Source organism: Neomonachus schauinslandi, chromosome 15 (genome assembly GCF_002201575.2).
Source record: "Neomonachus schauinslandi chromosome 15, ASM220157v2, whole genome shotgun sequence".
Taxonomy (NCBI): Eukaryota; Metazoa; Chordata; class Mammalia; order Carnivora; family Phocidae; genus Neomonachus; species Neomonachus schauinslandi.
Window position 1 is genome coordinate 2,213,542 of NC_058417.1, and position 22,769 is coordinate 2,236,310.

At 62.8% G+C, this 22,769-nt stretch overlaps 4 protein-coding genes across 5 annotated transcripts in view; 2 read left to right on the forward strand and 2 right to left on the reverse strand.

Annotated features, from left to right (window-relative positions):
* GPS2 (G protein pathway suppressor 2) overlaps positions 1–276 on the reverse strand; it is a 3,215-nt gene extending 2,939 nt beyond the window's left edge. The window contains exon 1 of the mRNA XM_044921458.1: positions 23–276. The gene's annotated coding sequence lies outside the window, so the exon portion shown is untranslated. The remainder of the gene's footprint in view (positions 1–22) is intronic.
* NEURL4 (neuralized E3 ubiquitin protein ligase 4) lies at positions 270–11,336 on the reverse strand. Of its 2 annotated transcripts, none has more exons than XM_044921457.1 (29): positions 11,055–11,336; positions 9,886–10,330; positions 9,586–9,651; positions 9,139–9,437; positions 8,866–8,977; positions 8,696–8,784; positions 8,073–8,145; positions 7,696–7,960; positions 7,294–7,475; positions 6,894–6,979; positions 6,604–6,766; positions 6,301–6,499; positions 6,150–6,226; positions 5,967–6,045; positions 5,467–5,636; positions 5,242–5,373; positions 4,773–4,918; positions 4,458–4,682; positions 4,266–4,364; positions 4,020–4,179; positions 3,653–3,819; positions 2,969–3,127; positions 2,451–2,630; positions 2,284–2,371; positions 2,097–2,204; positions 1,816–1,960; positions 1,559–1,671; positions 1,320–1,485; positions 270–927 (listed from the first exon to the last, which is right to left on the reverse strand). In XM_044921457.1, exons 1-29 carry the CDS (start codon positions 11,334–11,336, stop codon positions 723–725), a joined length of 4,680 nt encoding a protein of 1,559 aa, XP_044777392.1. In that variant the 3' UTR covers positions 270–722. The 2 variants fall into 2 exon arrangements, with proteins under 2 accessions (XP_044777392.1, XP_044777391.1); XM_044921456.1 differs by having other exon boundaries at positions 5,461–5,636.
* A 2,660-nt stretch (positions 11,337–13,996) lies between these two features.
* LOC110584627 lies at positions 13,997–15,762 on the forward strand. Its single transcript, XM_021694743.1, has 5 exons — positions 13,997–14,350; positions 14,638–14,802; positions 14,894–15,025; positions 15,283–15,426; positions 15,583–15,762. Exons 1-5 carry the CDS (start codon positions 14,215–14,217, stop codon positions 15,639–15,641), a joined length of 636 nt encoding a protein of 211 aa, XP_021550418.1. The 5' UTR covers positions 13,997–14,214; the 3' UTR covers positions 15,642–15,762.
* Positions 15,763–16,234: 472 nt separating this feature from the next.
* Positions 16,235–22,769, forward strand: part of ACAP1 (ArfGAP with coiled-coil, ankyrin repeat and PH domains 1) — a 12,269-nt gene continuing 5,734 nt past the window's right edge. Inside the window, exons 1-8 of the mRNA XM_021694488.2 lie at positions 16,235–16,451; positions 17,001–17,058; positions 21,413–21,532; positions 21,716–21,769; positions 21,869–21,927; positions 22,156–22,339; positions 22,473–22,517; positions 22,638–22,733. Coding sequence (XP_021550163.1) covers positions 16,399–16,451; positions 17,001–17,058; positions 21,413–21,532; positions 21,716–21,769; positions 21,869–21,927; positions 22,156–22,339; positions 22,473–22,517; positions 22,638–22,733 — 669 coding nt within the window. The 5' untranslated portion in view covers positions 16,235–16,398. The remainder of the gene's footprint in view (positions 16,452–17,000; positions 17,059–21,412; positions 21,533–21,715; positions 21,770–21,868; positions 21,928–22,155; positions 22,340–22,472; positions 22,518–22,637; positions 22,734–22,769) is intronic.

Consider the following 22,769-nt stretch of genomic DNA (forward strand, 5'->3'; position numbering starts at 1 on the left):
CCTGCCCCTGCCCCCTCCCTACCCGCCTTCGCTGCGCTTTCTCCGCGGCTCCTCCGCGCCTCGGCCGCGCGTCACTTCCGGCCGCCGGGCCGACTACTTCCGGAGCCGGGGCGGCCGGCGGCCTCGCGGGTCGCGCGCAGGGAAGGGCGGAAGCGGCCGCGACGGGTGCCGGGGGCGGCCAAACCCCGTCGGCTCGCCCGGCGCCCCCAGGCTGGGCGGGCCCGGGGCTCGTCGGGGGCGGCGCGAGAGAGAGGCCGAGGCGTGCGCTCCGGGACGGCGTTTATTGGCTCCTTGGAAACCCGCGTCCGTAACAACTGTACAGCCGCCCACCTTCCCCGCGCCCGCCCTCCCCTCTCCGCCCGGCGGCCGGGGAAGCGGCGGGACCGGGGAGGCTCCTCGGGATTCACAGTAACAGGAACGAAAACGGAAATAAATTAAGTGATACGGGGGAGGGAGTCCAGGGGGTCATGTTCCCCAAGTCAGTGCATGAAGGGGGCTGCCGGGCCCTGATGCGGCGGGAAGTCCGGCTGCGGCTGCCACGCCGGGGGCGTGCGCCGTGCCCGCGGAGACGCGCTCCCCTTCCCGCGGCGCGGCGGGCGGGCCCCGGGCTCCGGGCGCATCCGCTGGGGCTGGGGTTGCCGAGCCGCCGGGGGCGGGAGGGCGGGCGGGGGGGTGGGGGCTGAGCCGGGGCCCCCCTGTGCTTGTCGTCGAGAGGCCGGCCCTCACTCCACCCGCACCAGCAGGGCATAGAGGAGCGTGGCCCCCTTCTCCTTGGTTACCCACTCGAGTTCGGCGGGGCTGAAGTGGGGGTCGGGAGGTTCTCGGAGGGCGGCCGAAGGGGGCCCGGGGGTGTAGGAGCCGGGGCGCACGCACACCTGGAACGCCACCTGGGCCTGGTGCGTCCGCTGGGACTTGGGGTCCCGGAATCTGTCAGGCAAGAAGCAGAAGGCCGGCCATGAGGAACTCGGGCTCCCTGCTCCCCCTGCTACCTGCACGACGGCGCCGGCCTTCGGGGTCACCCCGGCCTTACAGGGGTGGCCGGGCTCTGGCGGCCCTCCCGCCTTGCCATCTGCCCGGACGCCCGTGCGCGCCCTCCCCTCTCCAGGCCTCTGCTCAAACCTTCACGATGTCCATCCTGATCACCCTCCAACCTCACGCTCCAGCCGCACGTGTGACCCACTGCGCCCCGCTCTACTTTTTATTTCCACAGTACTAGTCACCTTCAAAGCTAAACGTTCTAGAGTGTCACGGTGGGAACGCGGGGGGCAAGCCACGGAGACCCCCGCCCGCCCCCCACCCCCCACCCCCCGCGTACTCACTGCACTTTGGATGCCAGGGTCTCGGCCCCAGCATACAGGAGGGAGGGGGAAAGCAGCGCCGGAGGGGGCTGCCCCTCCCGCGGGGGTGCGCAGTTCTCGCCAGGCTCCTCAAACCCCACCCCGGGCTCGCCTTTCAAGGGCCGGCAGCTGAGGATGGAGGCGGTGCCTGTGGGAGAGCCGGGTCAGGGCCGCCCTCAGGGGCCTGGACCCCGCGGCCCTGCCTGTCTGCGCCGAGGTACCTGCTCCCAGCTCCCCTCGGTCCAGCACCCTCCGGACGGCCGCCACGTTGCTCCCATGATACGCCATGTGCCACTTCTTGGTCAGCGTCCCAGCTTCCAGGCGGGGATTCACCCTAGGACGGACCAGGTCGCTGGCTCCCCGACACCATCCCCTGGTCTACAAATCCTGTCACTTCTTCCACGCACCCTCTGGGGAGCCTCCGCCATCAAGGGGGCAGGCGCGCTAAGGGAGAAGTGCCACCCTGCCCCCTGCGTACCTGAGGTTGAACCTGCACCAGCCGAAGGGCAGAGCGTATTCCCGGGGGGGCTCCCCACGGCGCCTGTGGGCCTCGTCCCCTCGAAGCTTCCGGCAAGACTCACAGTAGCACATGCTCCGCTTGGGCGGGGGCATGAAATAATCCTCTGCGGGAAAGCGGGGGGCGGTCTGGGCGCGGTGGCTCTCCACCACGCGGCCCCTTCCGGCTGCTCCCCGGGGCTCTGGGCACAGCCCCGCCCCGGTCCAGGGAGTGCAGCGGGCTCTGGAGCACTGAGGACTCACCGGGAAGCAAGAGCAGTTCTTGGAATCGGGAGCAGAGGGCGTGGTACTCGCAGCTCTTGAGAGGGCTGGCAGCAGGCAGCGGGCCCCAGCACACGCTCTCCTTGATGCCTGAGACGGCGGAAGGGGGGCAGGGTCACAGGAGCTGGGGCTGCGGGGCCGGGCCCCTGGGGGCTGGGGGCTGGCTCACCATCCACCATGTCCGCTTTCTCCATGTCCCCCTGGGTTCCAGCACTCTTCCCACCGGTAGCCCCTGGTTCAGGACTCATGATCGTCACCTGCAGGGCAGGGCGTGATGAGGCTGACCCGGCCACCAGGGCCTGCGGACCCGCTCCTCCCTGCCTCCCGTCGGCTAACCTGCTCACACTGCCCGTAAAGGTCCACGAGCGCGTGGCAGGGCTGCGGGACGTCCGGCACGGCCACGCCCTGGTCCATCCCGTTGACGTGCAGATGCAGCCCGCCAGAGCTGTCTAGCCGCAGGCCCAGGATGGTGCCTTCAGGACATGTGTCCAGATTTGGCCCAAACTTCTCACAGATCTGGGAGGAGAGACCTACTGTCTTCCCAGAGATCAGACTCCCACCGGCAGCGGCCACGCCCGCCCTTCGCTCTGCTGCCAGTGTCAGTGCCGGGCTTTGCCTCCACGCTCGCCCCCTTCCCCCCACGGCCACATTCTCAGCGGCAAGGACGCAGAAGGCCGTGATAAGCCTGAGAGTCAGACGATGACGCGCTCTTGCTCACCAGCTGGAGGGTCTACCCACACAGGGCCCCTTGATGCCTGTGACCCACCACCAGGGCTGGGTGCCCCTCTTCTCCCTTTGGGCCAGCCCCTCCCGACTTGAGTCGTGGCCCTGTCCCTTCCATCTGCCCCACCCACCTTGAGGCCGTTGTGGAAGATGCCTCGGCCCCGTAGCAGCCAGGCCGCCCGCTTGAGGGCGCAGGCGGAAGCAGGGAAGTTGAGCCTCTCGGGGGGGCACGTGAGGACTCCCAGGACCAGGGAAGACGTCCACTGTCGGTTCAGGAAATCGATCCGCACCTGGGGGGGAAAGGTGACCACTACTCCCCAGTCACGGCCCCCTGGGAAGAGACTACCCAGCAGTGCCCCCCACTCCACCCCCGCCCCTGGCCAGGGCGGGATGCTGCCCTTTCTGAGGCTGGAGGGACCACAAACTGCGAATTCACGTGTTTGCTTCCCTGCGTCAGTCTGGGTCCTGTCGTTGCCTGACTCAGGGTTCCTGCCCCCAGGGGCCCCTTTCCCCTGGCGAACTAAATCTTTCCGTGTGTAGCAAAAAGGCCTCCTCCTCGGCAGGCCCTCTCGGCACCATGTAGGACCACGCGTCTTTCTCAGGTCCCCCAGCTCCTCGCTACTGCTCCCCTCACCAGTCACCAAGGTGGGGGGCCTTCCTGACGATCGATCTACAAATCCCACCGCGGGGTACGAACCGAAGCCCGGGAAGCTCACCCCAGGGGCTTGCCTCTACTCGGACTGGGGTTTCTCCAGGAAGGTTGGCCCTGGATGACCCTGAGTAAGAGGAGCTGTGGATGAGGAGGTGAGGCCCACCTGGACCAGCAGCTGGGGCACCAGGGGTTGGTTGATGACGACGATGCCCTGATTGTAGCTGGCCACCCGCGTAGCCGTACGGTTCCCGTTGGACAGGAGAATGTTCTTCCCGTGGTTCTCCAGGAACTCGAGGGCCGTGGGCATAATGGCCACTTGATTCTGGCCATGGTGTGGAGGAGAGATAGAGCTGCCGGGGTTGCCCACGCGAGGCCTGAGCCACCCCCCACCCCTGGCGTTTACACAGGGCTTGCGTCTACGCCTCTGCCCACCCAGGGCGGCATCTGAGAAGCCCAGAGCACCCTGGTGTCCACTGGCCCACCGACTGCCCGTCCACAGGCCCCGTGTGCCCAGCCGCGGCCCCTCACCCTCAGGCCACGCTCCTCCCCCTCGTCGTCTTCCTCGCCCTCGCTCCCAGTGTCTGAGCTGGGAGAAGGCGGCTGGGTGCCCTCCGGCTCCTCCAGCCTCGTGGAGCTGACCACAGACACGCTCCGCACCGGCCCGTAGAGATCCAGCACGGCCCACACGTTCTGCGGGGCGCACACAGCGCGGGAGTCAGAGATCCGTGGAAGGCCTCGAGCCCGCTCTCCAAACCCAAGAACCGTCTCGGACCTACCTTGGCGATGCCAGTGGCCGCAGGCCCCATGTCCTCTCCGTCCACCAGGATGTGCATCGTGTCGTCTGCGCCCCGGCGGATGCCCACACGGCTCCCCACCTAGGACGGAGGGGACACGAGCACAGAGCCTCAGGCCACGTCTCCCGCACCCCCGCTCCCCCCCACCCCCGGCCCGGGAGCCCGTGGCTTCACCCCCAGCCTCTCCAGGTCCCGGCCATAGTTCATCCTCTGGAGCTGCCCGTCGCGTCTCACTTCACAGCTGGACACCATCCAGGTGGTCTTTGTCCGGAGCTCTGGGAGGGAGGGAGGCAGCCCGGGGCCCCCGCCTGCGCCGGGCCCCGTCTCCCCGGGCGCGAGCGTGGTCAGCCCCAGCCGGAGGGAGCCCGCCCACCGCTCGTCCAGCTCCTGCACCTTCACCTGAGGGCGAGAGAGCACAGCGGCTGCCACAGGCGCGGGGCACGAGCTGGGGCAACAGCCTGGCCCCGCAGCCGACGGGCCGGCGCCCACCTCGAACACCTCCTCCGCCCTGAGCTCCTTGGTGCTGAAGACGAGGCCGTGCGCGTAGCCGGCCGCGCGCACCGCCCTCGTGCCGTCCTCCTCCAGGGCCACGTTCTTGCCACAGGTGCTGTGGAATCGGTGAGCCACGCCAGCCACTGCGGGGACACGGTGCATGGAAGGCGCGGCGTTGAGGCCGCGGGCTTCAGAAAGCGCAGGGCGCAGAGCTTTCGGGTCAAACGGGAAGCCGCCCTAAAGGCCCCTCTCGCCCAGCTTCCCACAGCCCGGCCCCCCACCCCCACCCTCCAGGTGGCAGGGGGGCGCCCAGCCCACGCTCCAGCCCGGACCCCGCCCCCCTTCCTGGGGGGCGTCCTACCCGGGCCCCTGGCTTGTTCCTGCCCTCGGTCTGCAGCTGCCCTGGCCTTGAACATCTCCCCTGCCCCCCGCCCTCGGCCCACAGCACACTAACGGCCAGCTGGACCTGGGGAGTGCAGGGGGAAGGACTTCTCAGTGGCGGTGTTGCTGGTCGCCAGGCTGTTGTCCATGGGGCCAGTGGCATTGGTGATGGACACCTGGACACACTGGCCGTAGAGATCCACCACCGCATACACCTCTGGGTGGAGAAGAAAGACATCAGAGACCGGATGGCCCGGGCTGGGCCGGCGTGAGGCTGGCAGACCGAAAGCCACAGACCAGTCACCTTTACCCGGAGGCAAGCCTGAGCAGGCGGCGCCTTGGTCCTGGCCGTTGATGAAGTAGTGCAGGTCGCCCTTGGCTGTGCGCATCATGCCGATGCGCGCGCCCGTGCCCAGCGCGTCCAGGTCGCAGCCGTAGTTGTTGCGCATGGTGTTCCCGTCCTGCATGATGGCCGTGCCACTGGAGGGACGACAGGCGGGGCCGGTAAGCCTCCCAGCTCCTCCCCACGCAGGCCTCTGCGCGGTCCCTGCTCGTCAGAACCTTCCATCTTGTTCTGTCTGCTACGCCTCTGGGATCCCCCCAGGGAAAAGCAGGAGCTGCCCGCAGAGGAGAGGAGGCTAGGACGCTGGAGGGTGCGTGGTGACGTGGGAGGGCCTCCCAGAATCGGAGGAAGGGGCAGCCAGATCCCTCGGGCCTGTCAGGGCCACGGCAGGCCCCAAGGCCGGCTTCCCTCATCCTGGCCAGCTCCACGCGGCCCTCCCGGGCCGGCCATCAAGCGGGCAGCCGAACCTCAGCATCCACGTGTCGTAGTCGATGTCCGTCATGGTGTTGGGGAACTCGAGGTCCTCCGGCCGAATAGCGGTCACCCCTAGGAAGCAGGGGTAGGTGAGAGCCAAGGCCCCAGCAACAGGCAGCCCGCACCCCCCGGCACGCACCCCCACGCACACGCACACGCTTGCCCGTGCCCCTCACCGGCCTCGATGGAGCCTGACCAGCGGTCCACCATCTTCTGAATGACGATCTCAAACAGCTCTCCGTCCCGCAGGGCCCTGCCGGCGACAGCGGCGATCAGGGCGACCCCGCACGGGAGACCGAGGCCGCGGGGGGCCGCGCCCACACTGACCGGTTGGAGATGACGATGGCGTCGTTGAACTCGCTGCGGCAGTTGTGACGAAGCGCCGTGCGGCCCCCGTTGGTGATGACAGCGTTACTGCCGTGCAGCTGATGGAAGCGCAGGTCGGAGCCCCCGGCCCCCGACGACGGGGAGCTGGGGGACACCTGGTTGTTCCCTTCAGGGAGCGGCTCGGGCACTGGGGGCACCTCTGGGGGAGGGGACGTCACCCGTGAGGCTGCCGGTGGTCTCCGAGGCCCCTCTTCCCCCCCCCCCCCCCCCCGGGCCGCCCCAACCCCCGGCCCTGGCCCTCACCCACGTCGTCCACAATGGTGGCCTGGGCTGCCTGGCCGTACAGATCCACAACGGCGTAGACGCCCGGGGGCACATTCCAGGCCGCGGGGCCCTGAGTCATCCCGTTGACAAAGAAGTGCAGAGTCCCGTCCTCCCTCCGCACCACGCCCACCGTGTCCCCTGCCTTGGAAGAAGGGGGGCTGGAGTGAGGAGTCAGGTGGCGTTCCCGCGAGGGCTGGTCCTACGGCAGCCCCGCCTTGCCCACCCCCACCCCCGCTCACCCAGCCCCGGCAGTAGCCCCGCTCTCCCACCTTGAGGCGGTCCAGGTTGTGCCCGTATTCATCCAAGATGGTCGTCCCGTTGTGCATCACCCCGTTCCCAGTCATCATCCAGGTCCCTACGGGGACAGGGAGCAACAGGACGTGAGCGGGAGCCAGGGCTCCGCTCCGTTATGCGGCAGTCTCCACGTCCCTCCCCAGAGCCGCCGGCCCAGCCTGCCCTGTCTGACGGTCAGCTTTCTTCCCAGGACCCGGCAGAAATCTCTGCAGGTCCCCGCCCCCCACGAGCCCTGTCCACGCAGCAGCGCTCGGCGCCTGAATGAGTCCTCACAAGCGGGACCGGTGAAGACAGAGCTGGGGACCGAGCGTCAGGGCTCCGGGCGCAGCCTCCTCGCACAGACCTCTCCGGGCCCCGCCCTCCCGGGGAGCTCACCGGAGCGCAAGTTGGTCATGGTGGACGGCAGCTGCAGGTAGGCAGGGTCGTGGGTGGTGACGCCGATCTCGATGGAGCCGGCCCACTTGTCCACCATCTTGTCGATGCGCACCTGAAACACCTCTCCGTCCCGCAGGGCCCTGCTGCTCAGCACCACGCCATGGTTGAAGTCATCAGTGGCACTGAGGACAGGGAACGGGGACTCAGGCGCGAACACACGCTCCGCGCACGCCAGGCTTCGCCCGGCAATGCCTGCCCGACACCCGCTGCCTTCACTCTCCGCGAGGCTCCCCCCTTTCCTGTCCAGAGCTCCCCAGATCAGAACCCCTCTGCCTCCCGCTCTCCACCCCCCATCCCATCCGAGCCCCTTCTGCAGGCTTCCCCCCACCCCGTGGGCCATACTGGGGCCTCAGGGCAGTGCGTCCCTCGTGGGTGATAGCTGCCTTCTGCCCGCAGTTAGGGTGGAAAAGCAGGCGCTCGGGCTCTGCCTGAGCAGCAGGGCTAGCACGCCGGAGGGCCGCCTCCGGAGACAGCGCCCGCAGGATGGCGTTGTTCCGGCGCAGACGGTCACTGTGGTTGTTATTGTGCACGATGGTCACCTTCACCGCCATGCCGTACAAGTCCACCACACCGTACACCACTGGGGGTGTCAGTGGGGTGGCCACGCCTGGGGGGGGAAGTGTGGGGAGACCAGCATCAGAGACAGGCAGGACAAGGAGGTACAGACCCCCCACTCCCGAAAGCCCTGACCCAGCAGCCCGCGCTGGGCGTCCCCTTACCCTGGTCGATGCCGTTAATGAAGAAGTGGAGGGCAGAGTTGGACTTCCTCGTGAGACCAATGTGGTCGCCTTCCTAGCCAAAGCAGAAAAACAAAGATCCGGAATCCATCCCCCCATCAGGCTCCAGGCTTGCCCTGGGGCCCCTGAGAACAGAGGGGTTCTAAAGCCTTCCCACCAGCCCAGGCCGCTGGGGAACAGCCCCAAAGGCGCCGGAGTCTCGAGCCCCCGAACGCTCGCGGCAAATCAGTCACGGCGTGAAGCCCCCTTACAAACATCCCGTTACCCACCTCTCCAAGCAGTTCATAAAATACTAACAGGCTGAGTTCAGACGTTAGAAAAAAAAAAAAGGAAAAAAAAAATACCACCTACCAGACACAACGAGCGACCTGCTTGCCTCTGGTCACGACCCCACACGGCCACACAGTAAGAGAAAGTGACCCTCTGACTCCAAAACCTGAGAGCCTAACTATCGGACAACCCTGCCTTCTCAGAAGGAACCTTCAGGCGAGAGAGCAGAGGCCTTGCTCTAGGTCGCAGCGGAGAGCGTGGTGCCCGGGCAGGGATGCGGGGTGACGGGGCTGCCCCGGACAGCGGCCCCAACTCTTGCGCCCCGGCCCCCTCACCTGCAGCTCGTCCAGACTGAATTCACAGTACTCCCGGCGAGTGCCCTTGCCGTTGGTCAGGATCCCGCAGCCGCTCATCATGATGGTGCCTGGGGGTAGGTAGACACCTGACTAGGGCCCAGGCCTCCCTCGCCTTAGGAAGGTGCCTCCACCCAGCCAGGGGCTGGTACCTGACTGCAGGTTGGTCATGGTGGCTGGGTACTCCAGGTTGTTGGGGTTGTGCGTGGTGACACCAATCTCAATGGAGCCCGACCACTTGTCCACAAGCTTGTCGATGCGGATCTTGGGGGGGAGCGACAGCAGAAGGGGGAGGCGGGACGTGTAAAGGCCGAGAAAGGACCCCCGGCTGTTCCCTGGGCCCCACCCTTCCACCGTCAAGGATGGAGCCCCGTCTTTGGTTCCCGGAGGGTGAGGGGCCAGCCAGCGCCCGGGAGCTTGCACACCTCAAACATCTCATTGTCCCGGAGCGGGCGGTTGGTCATGACAACCCCATTGTTGAATTCATCCAGGGGCCGGCGGCGCTCGGCGGTCTTATTGTTGTTGCTGAGTTTGATGAGCGTCCCGCACTTCTCGTGAAAGAGCAGGGCATCGTTGGAAGTGAGGACGGGCGAGGTGGCAGCACCGCCAGACCCCAGTCCTTCCCCTGCCGGCGGGGAGCTCAGGTTCACATTTAGGAGCCCCCCGTTGTAGGCAGACAGGATGGCGTTGCCCACCACCTCGGAGAGCTCCATGCTGGCAAAGTCTACGGCAGCAGGACGGGGGGGGGGGAAGCTGGAATGAGGTTCTACACCCTCAGGCTTGCCACTCTCCCCCTAGCCCTCTCCTGAGGCCCCTCCCCTCGCCTCGTCCACCTCACTTCCCACTCCCCAAAGCCTCCCGAAAGCCCTCACCATTATGCGACTCAAGGCTGTTAGGAAACGTCTCCGGCCGGGCCTGCGCTGGGGACACCATGAAGGCTGGGGACCGGGCGGGATGGAAGGGGAAATAAGGGTTCAGCCCCTGCTGCAGGGCCCACAGACAGGAGACCCCCCTCCTCTAGCCCCTTCTTTCCCCTTCAACAGACTCGGGGGGGTGGGGGGGGTCTGAGTGACCCTGTTCACACCCAGCCTTGTTTGTCTCTTGGTCTCACCCAGGCCTTCAGCCACTCCCTCCGCCCCACTCCTCCACCACTGCCCTAACTGTGTTCTCACCTTCATCCCCAGAGGTCCCCTGTTCAGTCAAGGCGGCATCTTCGGGGGGCGCAGAGGGCTCAAGGGGAGGTGTGGGGATGGGAGTAGGGGGGCTGAAACCTGGCTCAGGGGGTAGCACGGTGATCTGGGTGCACTTGCCGTAAAGGTCCACGACGGCCCAGACACGAGCGGGGAGGCCCGTGGCAGCCACCCCGCAATCCCGCCCATTCACCCAGAGCCGCAGCTCCCCGGCAACTGTGCGCTCCACGCCCACACGGTCCCCTTCACCAAGCTGGTCCAGGTCCTGACCATACTCCTCCAGCACAGAACGTCCGTCCCTCAACACCGAGCAGCCTGAAACTACCCATGAGCCCCCCTTCAGCCCTGTGGCGCTGCTTGGGAAGTCCAGCACACTGGGGTCCAGTGCCGTCACCCCAATCTCAATGGAGCCACTCCAGGAGTTGACCTGTGATAAGGGTGGTGGACAAAGGCTCAGGATGGGCCACCATGGGTCTCCCATCACTAGGAACCCACGTTACACAGACCACCGTGTCCCCTTCTTCCCACGTCTCTGACTTTTCTCGCCTGACATGTGAAACGCTACTCCAGAGAGGCTGGGGTCTCTGTGACTCCTGCACCACCCGGGGTTCAGAGCTCTCCTATACCACCCTCCTCCTCCCCGTGGCCTGATTCTCTCCCAGGCTCTGGCTCACATTCCGTCTCTTCCCACATCCCACCTCCGTGCACCTAGTCTCTTCACCAAATCACACCCAAGCACGCACACCTCCCTCTCCGCGAGTGTCTCTCCTCGCCCATCTTTCCGCCCGAGTTCATCCTCCAGTAGTTGGTTCTCTCCCCGGTTCTCCCCTCTCCTCCCGTCACATCCCTGACATCCCTCCATCCTCCCAGAAATGATTCGGGAGATCTTGTCCCTAACCATTCCTGGGGATGCAGCCCCGTGACCCTGCCCGACTCCTGGGGGTGCAGGAAACTCCAGCTCTCCTCATCCCTCTCCCCGTCACGACGAGCGAACGTTTCTGCTCCATGCGCCCCTCCTGCCCGTCGCCCGGTGCCCCGAAGGTCTGTCGGTAGCCGGCGACGTGGGCTAGTCTGGATGTCCTACCCCGTGTCTCCCGCTCGCCCCCTCCCACCGCCCTCCACATCTCGGTTCCGTGGGCCCCGCTCCGCACCTTGCGGTCGATGCGGACGGTGAAGACGCGTCCATCGCGCAAGGGTTCCCGGCTCAACACCAGCCCGTGGTTAAACTCTTGGCCCGGCTGCTGCCGCCGCGCCGTCCGCCCACAGGCCGACAGGCTCACCAGGCGCCCAGTGCGCGGGTGCAGCTCCCCGCCGCTGCCCAGACCCCCGCCGGACCCCGGCCCTGCGCCGCTCCCGCCGGGGCCCCCACCCCCACCCGGCCCCGGCCCGGGGCCTCCCCCAGAGCCCCCACTCCCACCCGACCCCGCCGCCATCGCCGCTGACACCGGGACCGCGCGACAGCCGCGCTTGGCGGCACCGTGGCAACCGCGGTGCACAGACACCCGGAGGGAGTAGGACTCGGGGCTGGGGCCGGGTATGCTTTACGGCACTGCCGGGCGATGAAGCATCCCGGGCTAGGGAACTAACGACCACCACGGTGGGAACGGAAGGACGACGGGGTCGGGCAGGCTTGCTTTACGGCACGGCGGGGTGACGGAGTGGCTCCGACAGCCTTGCCGACTTGAGCAGGGAGCTTTTGCGACAGTGGAAGAAACGACGGCCGCAGGCATCTTTACGACGCAGGGGGTGCTGGCCCCCACTTCCAGCTTTGCGACAGCCGCACCGACGACCCCGCCCTCGCCGAGGCGGGCGACACCTTGAAGTGTTCGCTTTACGGCAAGAGGGGGGGTCTTCCCTTCGAGCTCGCACGCTTTGGAGCCGGGTGAGCGGCGTCCGTAGGATTCAGAGACGGGAGCCGGTAGCTCTATAAATGAAAACCTCTGCCCTGCGCACCACCGAGATCGGCTATGTTTCGCGACACTGTCGCAACCCCTCCACTTTGTATCACACCTCTCGTGAGAGGCAAAGCGGGCCGACTTTTGGGGGTGGGGGGATGGGATAAAAGGGCTCGCGATATTTCTAAATAAGCCCACCTTGAACTCCAATCCAGACAAACCCTTAAATCTTAAAGCCACGGATAGAGACCCAGTGAAACCCCGGCAGGTGGTTTCCAGTAACGGCGCTGACGGTCTCCCCCCAAAACCCCCGCGCTGTGAACAAGCTCCCAGCCCAACTCTCCGAGCTCGCGCCGAGGTGGGAGGACTGTGACGTCACAAACGGGGCTTCTCGCCCCGTGACCAGGGCCCCTGGTTGTGATTGGATAACTCGGATGAGGGCGGTGATGGGGAAGAAGGGCGGGAACAAATCTCGGAGACAAAGAAAGCTGGCCTTTGGGTGGGACAGAAAGGGAGGGGCGACCGGAGGGGCCCCTAGCCCGAGGTCCCTATATAAAGCTTGATTCCGGGGCCGCGGCTCTAGGGAGCGGAGCGGAAGGGGACCCGGGCCTCCGCCCGAGCGCCCCCAGCCCGCCGCGGTGGGGGCGGGGCTTCGGGGCGGGGCTATGTGCCGCCAGGAGGCGGGGCGGGGCAGCTGAGAGTGGCCCCCGGGTGGGGCCATGGAAAAGCAGGAGGCTCCGGGGGCTGCTGGCGGCCTCAGTGGGGAATCCCCGGGAGGGGCAGCCAAGGGTGTGCCAGGAGGAATCGGAGGAGTCGAGGCACACGCCGGGCCGCCCTCCGGTGTCGTCCTGTTTCACGGTTCTGGGACCTCCCTGCACTCCGGGGGAGTCGTAACTTGCTGTCCTGGTTATAGCCGACCCTCCGGGGGGGCAGCAGTCCTCGGTTCCGGGCCCTACCAGCACCCTGCGAGGGTTGCGGACCTCAGCGCTGGGTCCGGCACATACCCTGACGGATTAAATGCCCCCTTCCCTGGAACCAGTGTATGCGGGACCTGCCGGCCCCGGTCCGGGTGTTCTGGGGTGTTCAACTCGGAATGCAGTCCACCGCGCTCCGAGTCAACTCTCTTGCACTCCCACAAACCTTGTGAGGACCGGCCCCGCAGCATCCTAAAAACCAGCACCTCCATCTTGATGCAGAAATCCCCAAGGGCAGAGAAGTAAGGAGTCCAGCTCAGCAGGGACCCGGCGCGGAGCGGGGAGGGAGGGGTTCCGGACACTGACGGGGGCGGAGCTAGGGGAAAGGGGTGGAGTCCTAAGAACTGTGAAGTGTGAGCGGCTGAGGGCAATTGCGTGGGAAATCTGAGGTCCCAGGCCTTGGGGAGAGCAGCAGGTACCAGGTAAATGCTGGTTCCACAGTGCGTGATAATCGTTAGGTGCAACCCCCATCCTCAGGCTCCTCTCCCCCTGACACGACGAGTGGGTACCAGAAAAAGGTTTTGAGTGACTGAAAGAATGAGGGAGGGCTGCCACGAGGAGGTCGCTGGGAGGTTTCCTCCCCCTTTCCTGTGTCCTTCCCCCTACTCCAGGAAGAAGTCCCAGCGGTGGGATGAAATGAATATCCTGGCCACCTACCACCCCGCTGGCAAGGATTATGGATTTATGAAGGTGGATGAGCCCAGCACTCCCTACCACAGGTGCTGAGCCCTCAGCCCAGACCCCTCCGTATTCAAAGGGGGTGGGGGGAGGCAGAGCGGTCTCAGGGCCCGGATACTGCCTGCTGCCCTCAGCTCTCAGCACTGCTCCCTCCCTCCGATGCAGGCTGCAGGACAGGGACGAGGACCCGCCTGGGGCATCTTCTCGCTCAGTAACTCCCCAGGCACTGGCGGAAAGGTGAGAGGCCTGCCAGAGATCAGTAGGGATCTGGGGCCTCTTCCTTCCTCCAACCCTGGGGTCAGAGCCTGTTCTGCTTCTTGGCCACCAAAATGGGAGGTACTTCAATTCCCATCAGGACTGACCAAGGCCAAGGTGGGGGAGTCAGCCAGCTAGGCCCCATCTACCACCTGGCCCCCTTGTCCTCTCCCCTTTGGCGCCCCCAACTAGTCTCCCTCCTCTTCAGGTTTGCAACAATGGATAATTTCTACCCCAAGGTCCTGCAGTACAGCGATAACAGAAGCTTGGGGTCTTCAGACAGCTTTTCCAAGACACGTGAGATGAGGGGTGGGGGCTGAGTGGAAAGGGGAGGCAGAGTGAACCCTCGGCAGCAGCCTGGTGGGAAAGCCAAGCTCTTACAATGGCCCACAGACTCCAGTGATTTTGACAAGCACCGAAAGTCACACTATGATGAAGGGAAGTTCCTCAAAGCTCAGAGAAATCTTCCCTTCAGTAATAACAAGCACAACAACGAGGCCAGCACCAGTATGGGCCGTGGCAGTCGGGGCACGATGCTGGACCCAGAGCCCAGGCCCATGGAGAGAGGCTGGACGGGAGGACTGGCCAGAGGAGTCAAAGATGAGATTGGCCTGGTGACCAGGAACCACATCCCAGAAATCAAGGGTTAGCCATGGTGCTTGGGGGGGGGGGGGGCAATGGGAGGTGAGCCCAGGGAAGACAGAGGGCAGCTGGGGTGGGGTCCTCAACACAACTGTCCTCAGGAAGCCCAAGAGAGGCGTGGGGGATGGAGAGGTCATTGGGGTTTCCCAACATGGAGGAGGGCATAGAATGGAGATGAGAACCCAGGGCCTGAGCTTCTCCCCTGTGCTGGGGGGGCCATTATGGACACCTGGGGATCCTGGATGCCCTAGGTGGCTGTAAGACTCAGAGTGATTGGGGTGACTCTTCAGATTCCCCTGTCTTCAGAAATCGGTCCCCACCTTCAGCCACCATCGTGTCGGACCAGGAGATTGATCTGCAACGCAAGGAGTATTACAGCAAAGGAAGGTACCTCAGGTGCTCTCCCCACCCGGAGCTCGAGGAGGACACAGAAGATGAGCCTGAGCAGCAGGACAGTGAGAGCTGGGCTGGGTCAGCCTGGGGCAGGGGGTGCTGACAACCAGCAGAATGATGGGTGCCCCAACCTTGATCCCCTGATCCTTCCAGCCTCTGCAAATTTTAACTGGGTGATTGAGAATCCCATAAGCACTGAAGTCCGTCTGCTGGACCACACAGAAAGCCCCGTCCAGGATCCCCGGACCCCCGAAGAGTCCTTGGCAGGGACAACATCGCAGCCTGGTGAGGGCACCAGGCCGCAATGGCTGGCTCTGTGGCTCTTGGCCAGCTCCCATCCCCCCAACCCCCCTTCTTTGCATACCAGGGTAGATCACCAACAGATGCCAAGAGCGGCCCCAAGCATCCTGGTGTGCAAGGCCCTTATTGTACAGAGAGGAACCGGGGAGGCTCAGAAGGGGCTGGGACCCCCTCCAGCTTGGGACCACCCTCTGGCCCCACGCCTCCTCCCTGATTCCTCTCTGCCACCCACCCCACTCCAGGTGCTGCCCTGTCCTCCAGAGACAGAGCAGAGTCGGGCTGGTATCAGTGGCGGGTATCCAAAGGGCTCAACTGGCGAGGCCCAGAAAGCTTGGAGAAGGAACCTGGAAGCAGCCCACACTCCCCACACCAAAACCAATGCAGACGTGAGCCTGGGCAGGGGCGAGGGGCGAGGGGCTGCCTGCGCTGGCCAGGGAGGGAGAGGGCCTGAGTGGGTAGGTTCTAGGGAGTTTCAGGGGGACATGGGCCAGATCTCCCACCTGTTAGAAGAAAGCCAGTGACCCAGTCCTTTCTTCCTCCAGACAAAACTCTGTGGCTTCGATGGACTCAAGAAGAGGGAAGCAGACAATGGAAAATGTAGCCAGCTGGGGATGGGGTGGGGACCAGCCTCTCCCAGCCCTCATCGCCCTCGAGGTGGGCAATAAAGAGAAGTGCAGGAGTCTGGGTGCTCTGAATCGTTGGCGGAGGATGGGCCTGCTCAGTCACCGAGGACGGGGAGGAGGGAGGGACCTCTGCACACAGGAAACCACAGCGGGCAGAGCAGAGAAGAAAGCTTGGAGCAGTCTGGGGGACTGGACTCAGCAAGGGCCCTCCGAGGCCCAGAAGGCCCGGCTGCAGCAGGTGACAGTGACTGGCGTGGCTCCACCAACCCTAAATGTACCAGTAGCATCTTTCATTCTTCCAACCCTGGAGGTGGGGGCCGTCATCATGCCCACCTTCCAGATGAAGTACCTGAGGAATCCGTGAGCTTGCCCAGGGTCCCATAATCTCTGAGAGACAGAATCAGGACTTGAGCCTGTATCTGCCACTCCCCCGCCCCCAAAGGAGAAAGAAGCAGAGGGACTAGGGCTCCCAGGAGGAAGGGGACCGCTGAGTCTCAGTGGGAGGGGCTGTGGCTTCTGGGCCTGGCCCCGCCTCTGCGCCTCCCAGCACTGCCAGCAAGTGTGGGGTGAGAGCTCCTCCTGGGACACCCCTTACCCTTCGGGAAGGAATCGAGCCCCCCCCAGGCTCTTCCCCGGGAGAGGACCCCCTCCTCCTCCTCATCAACCCCTCCTGGGGCAGGGAGCACCTCCATCCGCACCCCCGCCCCCGTCTGGCCCCGAGACAGACAAGCTGAGATGACCATCAAGCTGGATTTCGAGGAGTGTCTCAAGGACTCACCCCGCTTCCGGTAAGTGTGCACAGGTCTGGGGGGCACAGGGTGTGAGGTCCGACCCCCCGCTCCAACACACACACGCACACAGCACGCACGCAACATACTACCTTCCCCAGGCCAGATGTCCTCCCGGGGAGTAAGTTCACAAAGGGGCAAGATCAAGCTTATGGGCCAGCACCTCTGTGATGCAACCCCAGGCTCTGATGCTCTCCACCCCCTTTCCCGGCAGAGGGGGCCGCTGCAGCCCCTCTCACCCCCCCCGCCCCCCCCAGTTGACACTCCCTTCTCCCGCTCCTGGGGACCCCTGCCCCTCCCCCAGCACCTGCTGGGGCGGTTAGCAACTTCCTGCCCTGACCACATCCACCCTCCTTTTACCCTTCCTGCTCGGGCCTGGGCCCTACTAGCAGAGGGAGGGAGAGAAGAGGGTGGGTGGTCAGGTCCTCTTCACCCATCCGCTTTTGCTATCTGTCCCCTTACCCGCTACCCCCAACCCCGACCCTCCTGGGGTGGGTGGACTGGATAGACCCAAGCTCTGTTCCTGTGACCCCATCCCTCTTTTCCCAGAGCCTCCATCGAGCTGGTGGAAGCCGAGGTGTCGGAGCTGGAGACCCGGCTGGAAAAGGTGACATGGAGAGGTGACCCAGGATGGCATTAAGATGAGAGGGGCAGGGCCAGGGAGAACATTGGAGACCCCGAATGAGTTCCAGGAGTTGTTGAATGCCACCGTGTGGGGTGAATACTCTGAGGGCTAAGAGAAGGAAGTGGGGGCTCCGTACCCTCAAGGAGCACAGAGTCTTGGAAGACCAGACTCCCTGTGGGCTTCCTGGGTCAGCTATGAGCCCAGCCTTACGCTGGGCCCTGGGCCTCCAGGGACAGCAAGACGGTTCCGCCCCCAGGGAGCCCACAGACGGCCTTGGGGAGATAAACCAGTGAGACACTTAAACCCGAGACAGGAAGGCCCTCCCTGGCCGCTCTTCATAAAATGTGCACACTCCCTGCCCCCCCTCGGCTTGATTTTTCTCTGTAGCGTTCACCCCACTCTCACGTGGGATGTCTTTATTTGCCGCATTCGCGTTCTGCTGCCGTCTAAGGAGTTACTGCAAACATAGTGACTGAACCCAGCACACGCCTGTTAGCAGTGCGTGAGGCTCAGGAGGCGGGCGCTGCCCCGCTGGTCCTCTGCTCACGGGCTCAGGGGTTGCAGTCCCACCTGAGGCTCAGGGCTCCCCTCCAAGCTCGTGGGGGCATTGGCAGACTCTCCAGCTCCTTGCTGTGGCAGCACTGAGACCCCCACCTGCTCACGGCTGCCCACGGTCCCCTGCCGTGTGGCCCTGGGCAGCTTACTTCATGGCGGCTTGCTTCTTCAGGGCCCGCAGGAGGGTCTTTCTAGCGAGTCCTGCCAACATGGCATCAATTTACATCGAAACGCGGCTACAGGAGCCGTGTGGCTGTCCCCTCTGCCCCATGGCATGTCCTGCTGATCGTGGGAGCACCGTCTTGTGGCCTTGGCCGTATTCTGTTGGGTAGGATCAAGTCACGTGTCTTACGCTGGGGAGGAGGGGTGATGCAAGGGAGGGGACCGTCCAGGGTCACCTGAGAGTGTGTCTGTCACACTTGCCAATTTTTGTTGTTTGTTTTTCCCCCGCTAGAACCTAAGTGCCATGAAGAACTTTCATGTTCTGTTTTTGCTCAATGCCCAGGGCCTATACCAAGTCTGAAAGTTAGCAGACGACCAATTAATAGATACATATTTTTTATATGAACTTTTTTATTTTTTAAATTTCTTTTTATTTTTTTTTAAAGATTTTTGTTTATTTATTTGAGAGAGAGAGAGAGAATGATAGAGAGAGAGCGTGAGAGGGAGGAGGGTCAGAGGGAGAAGCAGGCTCCCCGCCGAGCAGGGAGCCCGATGTGGGACTCGATCCAGGGACTCCAGGATCATGACCTGAGCCGAAGGCAGTCGCTTAACCAACTGAGCCACCCAGGTGCCCCTTTTTTTAAAGATTTTATTTATTTGGCAGAGATTTATTTGGCAGGCTTCCCGCCGAGCAGAGAGCCCGATGCGGGGCTCTATCCCAGGACCCTGGGACCATGACCTGAGCCGAAGGCAGACGCTTAACAACGGAGCCACCCAGGCGCCCCAAATTTCTTTCTAAAGATTTACTTATTTTACAAACAGAGAGAGCACGTGCAAGCAGGGGAGAGGGAGAGAGAATCTCAAACAGGCTCCCCGCTGAGCATGGTCCCTCTCCTCTCTGCCCCCCACAACATGGGACTCGATCCCTCAACCCTGAGATCATGACCTAAGCCGAAATCAAGAATTGGACATTTAAGTGACTGAGCCACCCAGGCACTCCTAAGCCTTTTTATTTTGAGTTAATTACAGACTTGTGAGAAGTTGCAAAGATGGTGCAGGGAGGTCCCACACACCCATCACCCAGCTTCCCCCAGCGGTGGCCTCTTATATATGCTAGTACATTACCAAAACCAGGAAATTGATGTTGGCACAATGCAACGAACCGTGTGCAGAACTTACTTGGATTTTATTTGTTTTGCATATACAGTTGAACTTTGAACAACGTGAGGGTTAGCGGCACTGACCCTCCATACTGTTGAAAATTTACATGTAATTCCTGACTCCCCCGAAACTTTACTGATAGCCCACCATTGACCAATAACGTAAACAGCCGATGAACACGTATTTCGTGTGGTATATATATTATATACTGTTCGTACAAGAAAGAAAATCGTAAGAGGGACACCGGGCTGGGTCAGTCAGTAGAACACGCAACTCTTGCCTCCCGGTCGTGAATTCAAGCCACGTGTTGGGAGGGGCGCCTGGGTGGCTCAGTCAGTGAAGCGTCTGCCTTCAGCTCAGGTCATGATGTCAGGGTCCCAGGATCAAGCCCCATGGTGGGCTCCCTGCTCAGAGGGGAGTCTGCTTCTCCTTCTGCTCCTCCTCCCCACCCCCACTTGTGTTCTCTCTCTCTCTCTCAAATAAATAAAATCTTAAAAAAAAAAAAAAAAGCCACATGTTGGATGTAGAGCTTACTTAAAAAAATAATAAAATTTTGAAAACAATCGTAAGGAAAAAAATACATTTATATACAGTACAGTACTGTACTGTATTTATCGAAAAAATGTCCGCCAAGAAGCAGACCAGCGCAGTTCAAACCCATGTTCAAGGTCGACTGTACTCTTTTTTTCAGAAAGTCTTTGTATATAATTCAATGGCACTTAATCACATGCATAGCTTCTTGTAACCAGCATCACATTCAAAACACAAAAATCCTGGGGTGCCTGGGTGGCTCAATCAACTAAGTGTCCAACTCTTGATTTTGGCTCAGGTCATGATCTCAGGGTTGTGAGATCGAGCCCTGTGTCTACCTCTACGCTGAGTGTAGAGTCTGCTTGGGATTCTCTCTCTCCCTCTCCCTCTGCCCCTCCACCACTCATGCACGCACTCTCTCAAAAAAAAAAAAAGAAAGAAAAAGAAAAAAAAGGCACAAAACTCCTCTATCACCCCAAGTAACTCTTCTGTGCGACGCTTTATCCTGATACCCTCCCCTGACTTCTCTAACCCGTGGCAAGCACTCATCTGTTCTTCTCCAGACTTTTGTCATTTCTAGAATGTTATATAAGTGAAACCGTACAGTATGTGAGCTCTCAAGATTGGCTCTTTCTTTTCCTTCTCTCAGAATATGCCCTTGACATCTGTTCAGGTTGTTACGTATCCGTATGAGCAATTCCTACGTGGATAGTCCGTTCCCTTGCATTGCTGAGTGCTATTCCGTTGCATGGATGGACCAGTTTATCCCTAGTTCCATTTTTTTTTTTTTTAAGATTTTATATATTTATTTGACAGAGAGAGAGACAGCGAGAGAGGGAACACAAGCAGGGGGAGTGGGAGAGGGAGAAGCAGGTTTCCTCCTGAGCAGGGAGCCCGATGCGGGACTCGATCCCAGGACCCCGGGATCATGACCTGAGCCGAAGGCAGACACTTAACGACTAAGCCACCCGGGCGCCCCTATCCCTAGTTCCGTCTTAAGAAAGCTCACATATGGGGAAAGGGTGGTGGGTAGGGAAAAAAACCAGACACTCAGGGCCCCAGCTGCACCCAGTGAAGTTGTGAGCGTCTGGGTCCTTGTGCGTGATTACAGACAGCTCGTGGGGACATCTGATGAGGCTGGATCGTGGCCGGTTTCCTGACCATTACTGACCCTGTCGGCCACCTTCAAGTCCAGCTCTAGTGTCCTGCGGCCTTCACCAGCCCTCGAAAGTGTCTTTCAGTTCGACAGAAGTTCACTGACGATGCACGGCCCCAGCTTTCTGGGCCCCTGCTACCCCAGGATTTCCCCATACAACTTCCCGCTGTTGACCCAGGCCAGAGCCAAGTGGTGTCGCCTCAGGGGCAGCGGTTCCCAAACTAGGGCCCGAGGTCAGGAGACCTCATTTCGGTTCCTGGCTCTTCCAGAGGGACCCTCCTCGGGCCAGACGGAACGGGCCCCCAGAGCACCCTAATGTGCCATCTTTGCCCTGGCCCTGTGGCCAGATGGCTAAGTGATCTTTGTGAGGGGGATGCTTGGGACGACTCCAGACAGGGAAGCAGTGTCTAACCTACCACCAGCCGGGTGGCGCATTCGTGCTGAGAGCCAGACTGCACGAGGATGGGGTGTCCGGGGAGCGCTGGATCCAGGCAGTTGGGGCGTTTGGGAGGGGAAGCTGACCCGGGCTTTGGAGAGAGGTCGGGAGGGATTTTCTGCCGGGCACAGAGCAGTGGGAGCAAAGACGCAGAGATGAGAAAGCAGCAGGTGTGTGTTAGAAACCGGGCGCGCCCAGCTGGGCTGCAGAGAAGGGAAGGCGAGGCTGGGAAGGAGGGGCACAGCCCTGCGGAAGGGAGAGCGGGGGACCAGTGTGGGGGTGCGGGCACGTACGTGGTGCACAGCATAACTCCCCGTTGCCCCGTTGCTTCTTAGCTCCTCAAGCTGGGGAACGGCCTCCTGGAAAGCGGGCGCCATTACCTTGCTGCTGGCCGCACCTTCGTTGCTGGCATTTGTGACCTGGCCCGCCTGGGTCCACCAGAGCCCATGATGGCGGTATGTAGAGTGGGCTGGGCTCTGGAAGGCAGGGATCCTCTGGAAGGGGAGGGTCGGCCTGGGGTCTCCAGGTGGGAGCAGGCCTGGGGCTGTGGCCTGAGACAGGCCTGGCAGGCTGGGTGCAGGGGCGGCGGGCCCGGCTGGCCCACGCCTGGTACTCTCGCTCTGCCTCTCCGTGCCCAGGAGTGTCTGGACAAATTCACCGAGAGCCTCAACCACAAGCTGGACAGCCACGCGGTAAGGGGGAGCAGGCGGGACTGGTGATGGGGAGCAGGGCTGTCTGTGGCCTGACCTTCACCTGCCCATTTCTGCTCCCCCCCCCCCCCCCCCCCCCAGGAGCTTCTAGATGCCACCCAACACATGCTGCAACAGCAAATCCAAACCCTGGTCAAGGAGTGAGTTGGGAGGGGAACCAGTCCTCTGTCCCTCTTCCCGTCCCCTATGGGGGCCCCCCGGAACGGAGGAGCTGTGAGGTGTTGGGGGTTTCTGGTGGCCCGACTGCTGCCCCCCATCCCCGCATGCCCTTGGAGTCCCGACTGGAAGGCCATGCGTGGGCCTCCTCCTGGGACTTCTCTGCGGGGGCAGGTGGGGGTATCTGGTTCTGCATTACCCCTCCACCACAGGGGTCTCCGGGGTTTCCGAGAAGCTCGCCGGGATTTCTGGAGGGGGGCCGAGAGCCTGGAGGCTGCTCTCATCCACAACGCGGAGGTCCCCAGGCGCCGGGCGCAGGAGGCCGAAGAGGCTGGAGCTGCCTTGAAGACTGCGCGGGCCGGGTACCAGGGGCGAGCCCTGGATTATGCACTGCAGGTGCCCGCCCCGACCTGTTCCTCCCCACCAATCCCAGGGCCTCTGGCCCCTCGAGGCTGGAGAGGACCCTGTGTGCAGTGGGAGGGGGCGCTGTGTTTTCAAGACTGACCTGAGGTCTTTTGGGGGCCCTCAGATCAACGTGATTGAGGACAAGAGGAAGTTTGACATCATGGAATTTGTGAGTTGCAGTGGTGGTGAAGGCGGGGTGGAGAGGAGCCTGCTGATGGGGGGCAGGAGGGAAGAGGGAAAGACAGAAGGGTCCCCTGTCAGCTCTGCCCCCTGCCCACTTGTTGCCCAGGTGTTGCGTCTGGTGGAGGCCCAGGCTACCCATTTCCAGCAGGGCCACGAGGAGCTGGGCAGGCTGGCTCAGTATCGCAGGGAGCTGGGCGTCCAGGTGGGGCCCCGCTAGCGGGGCCCCACCTGGACGCCC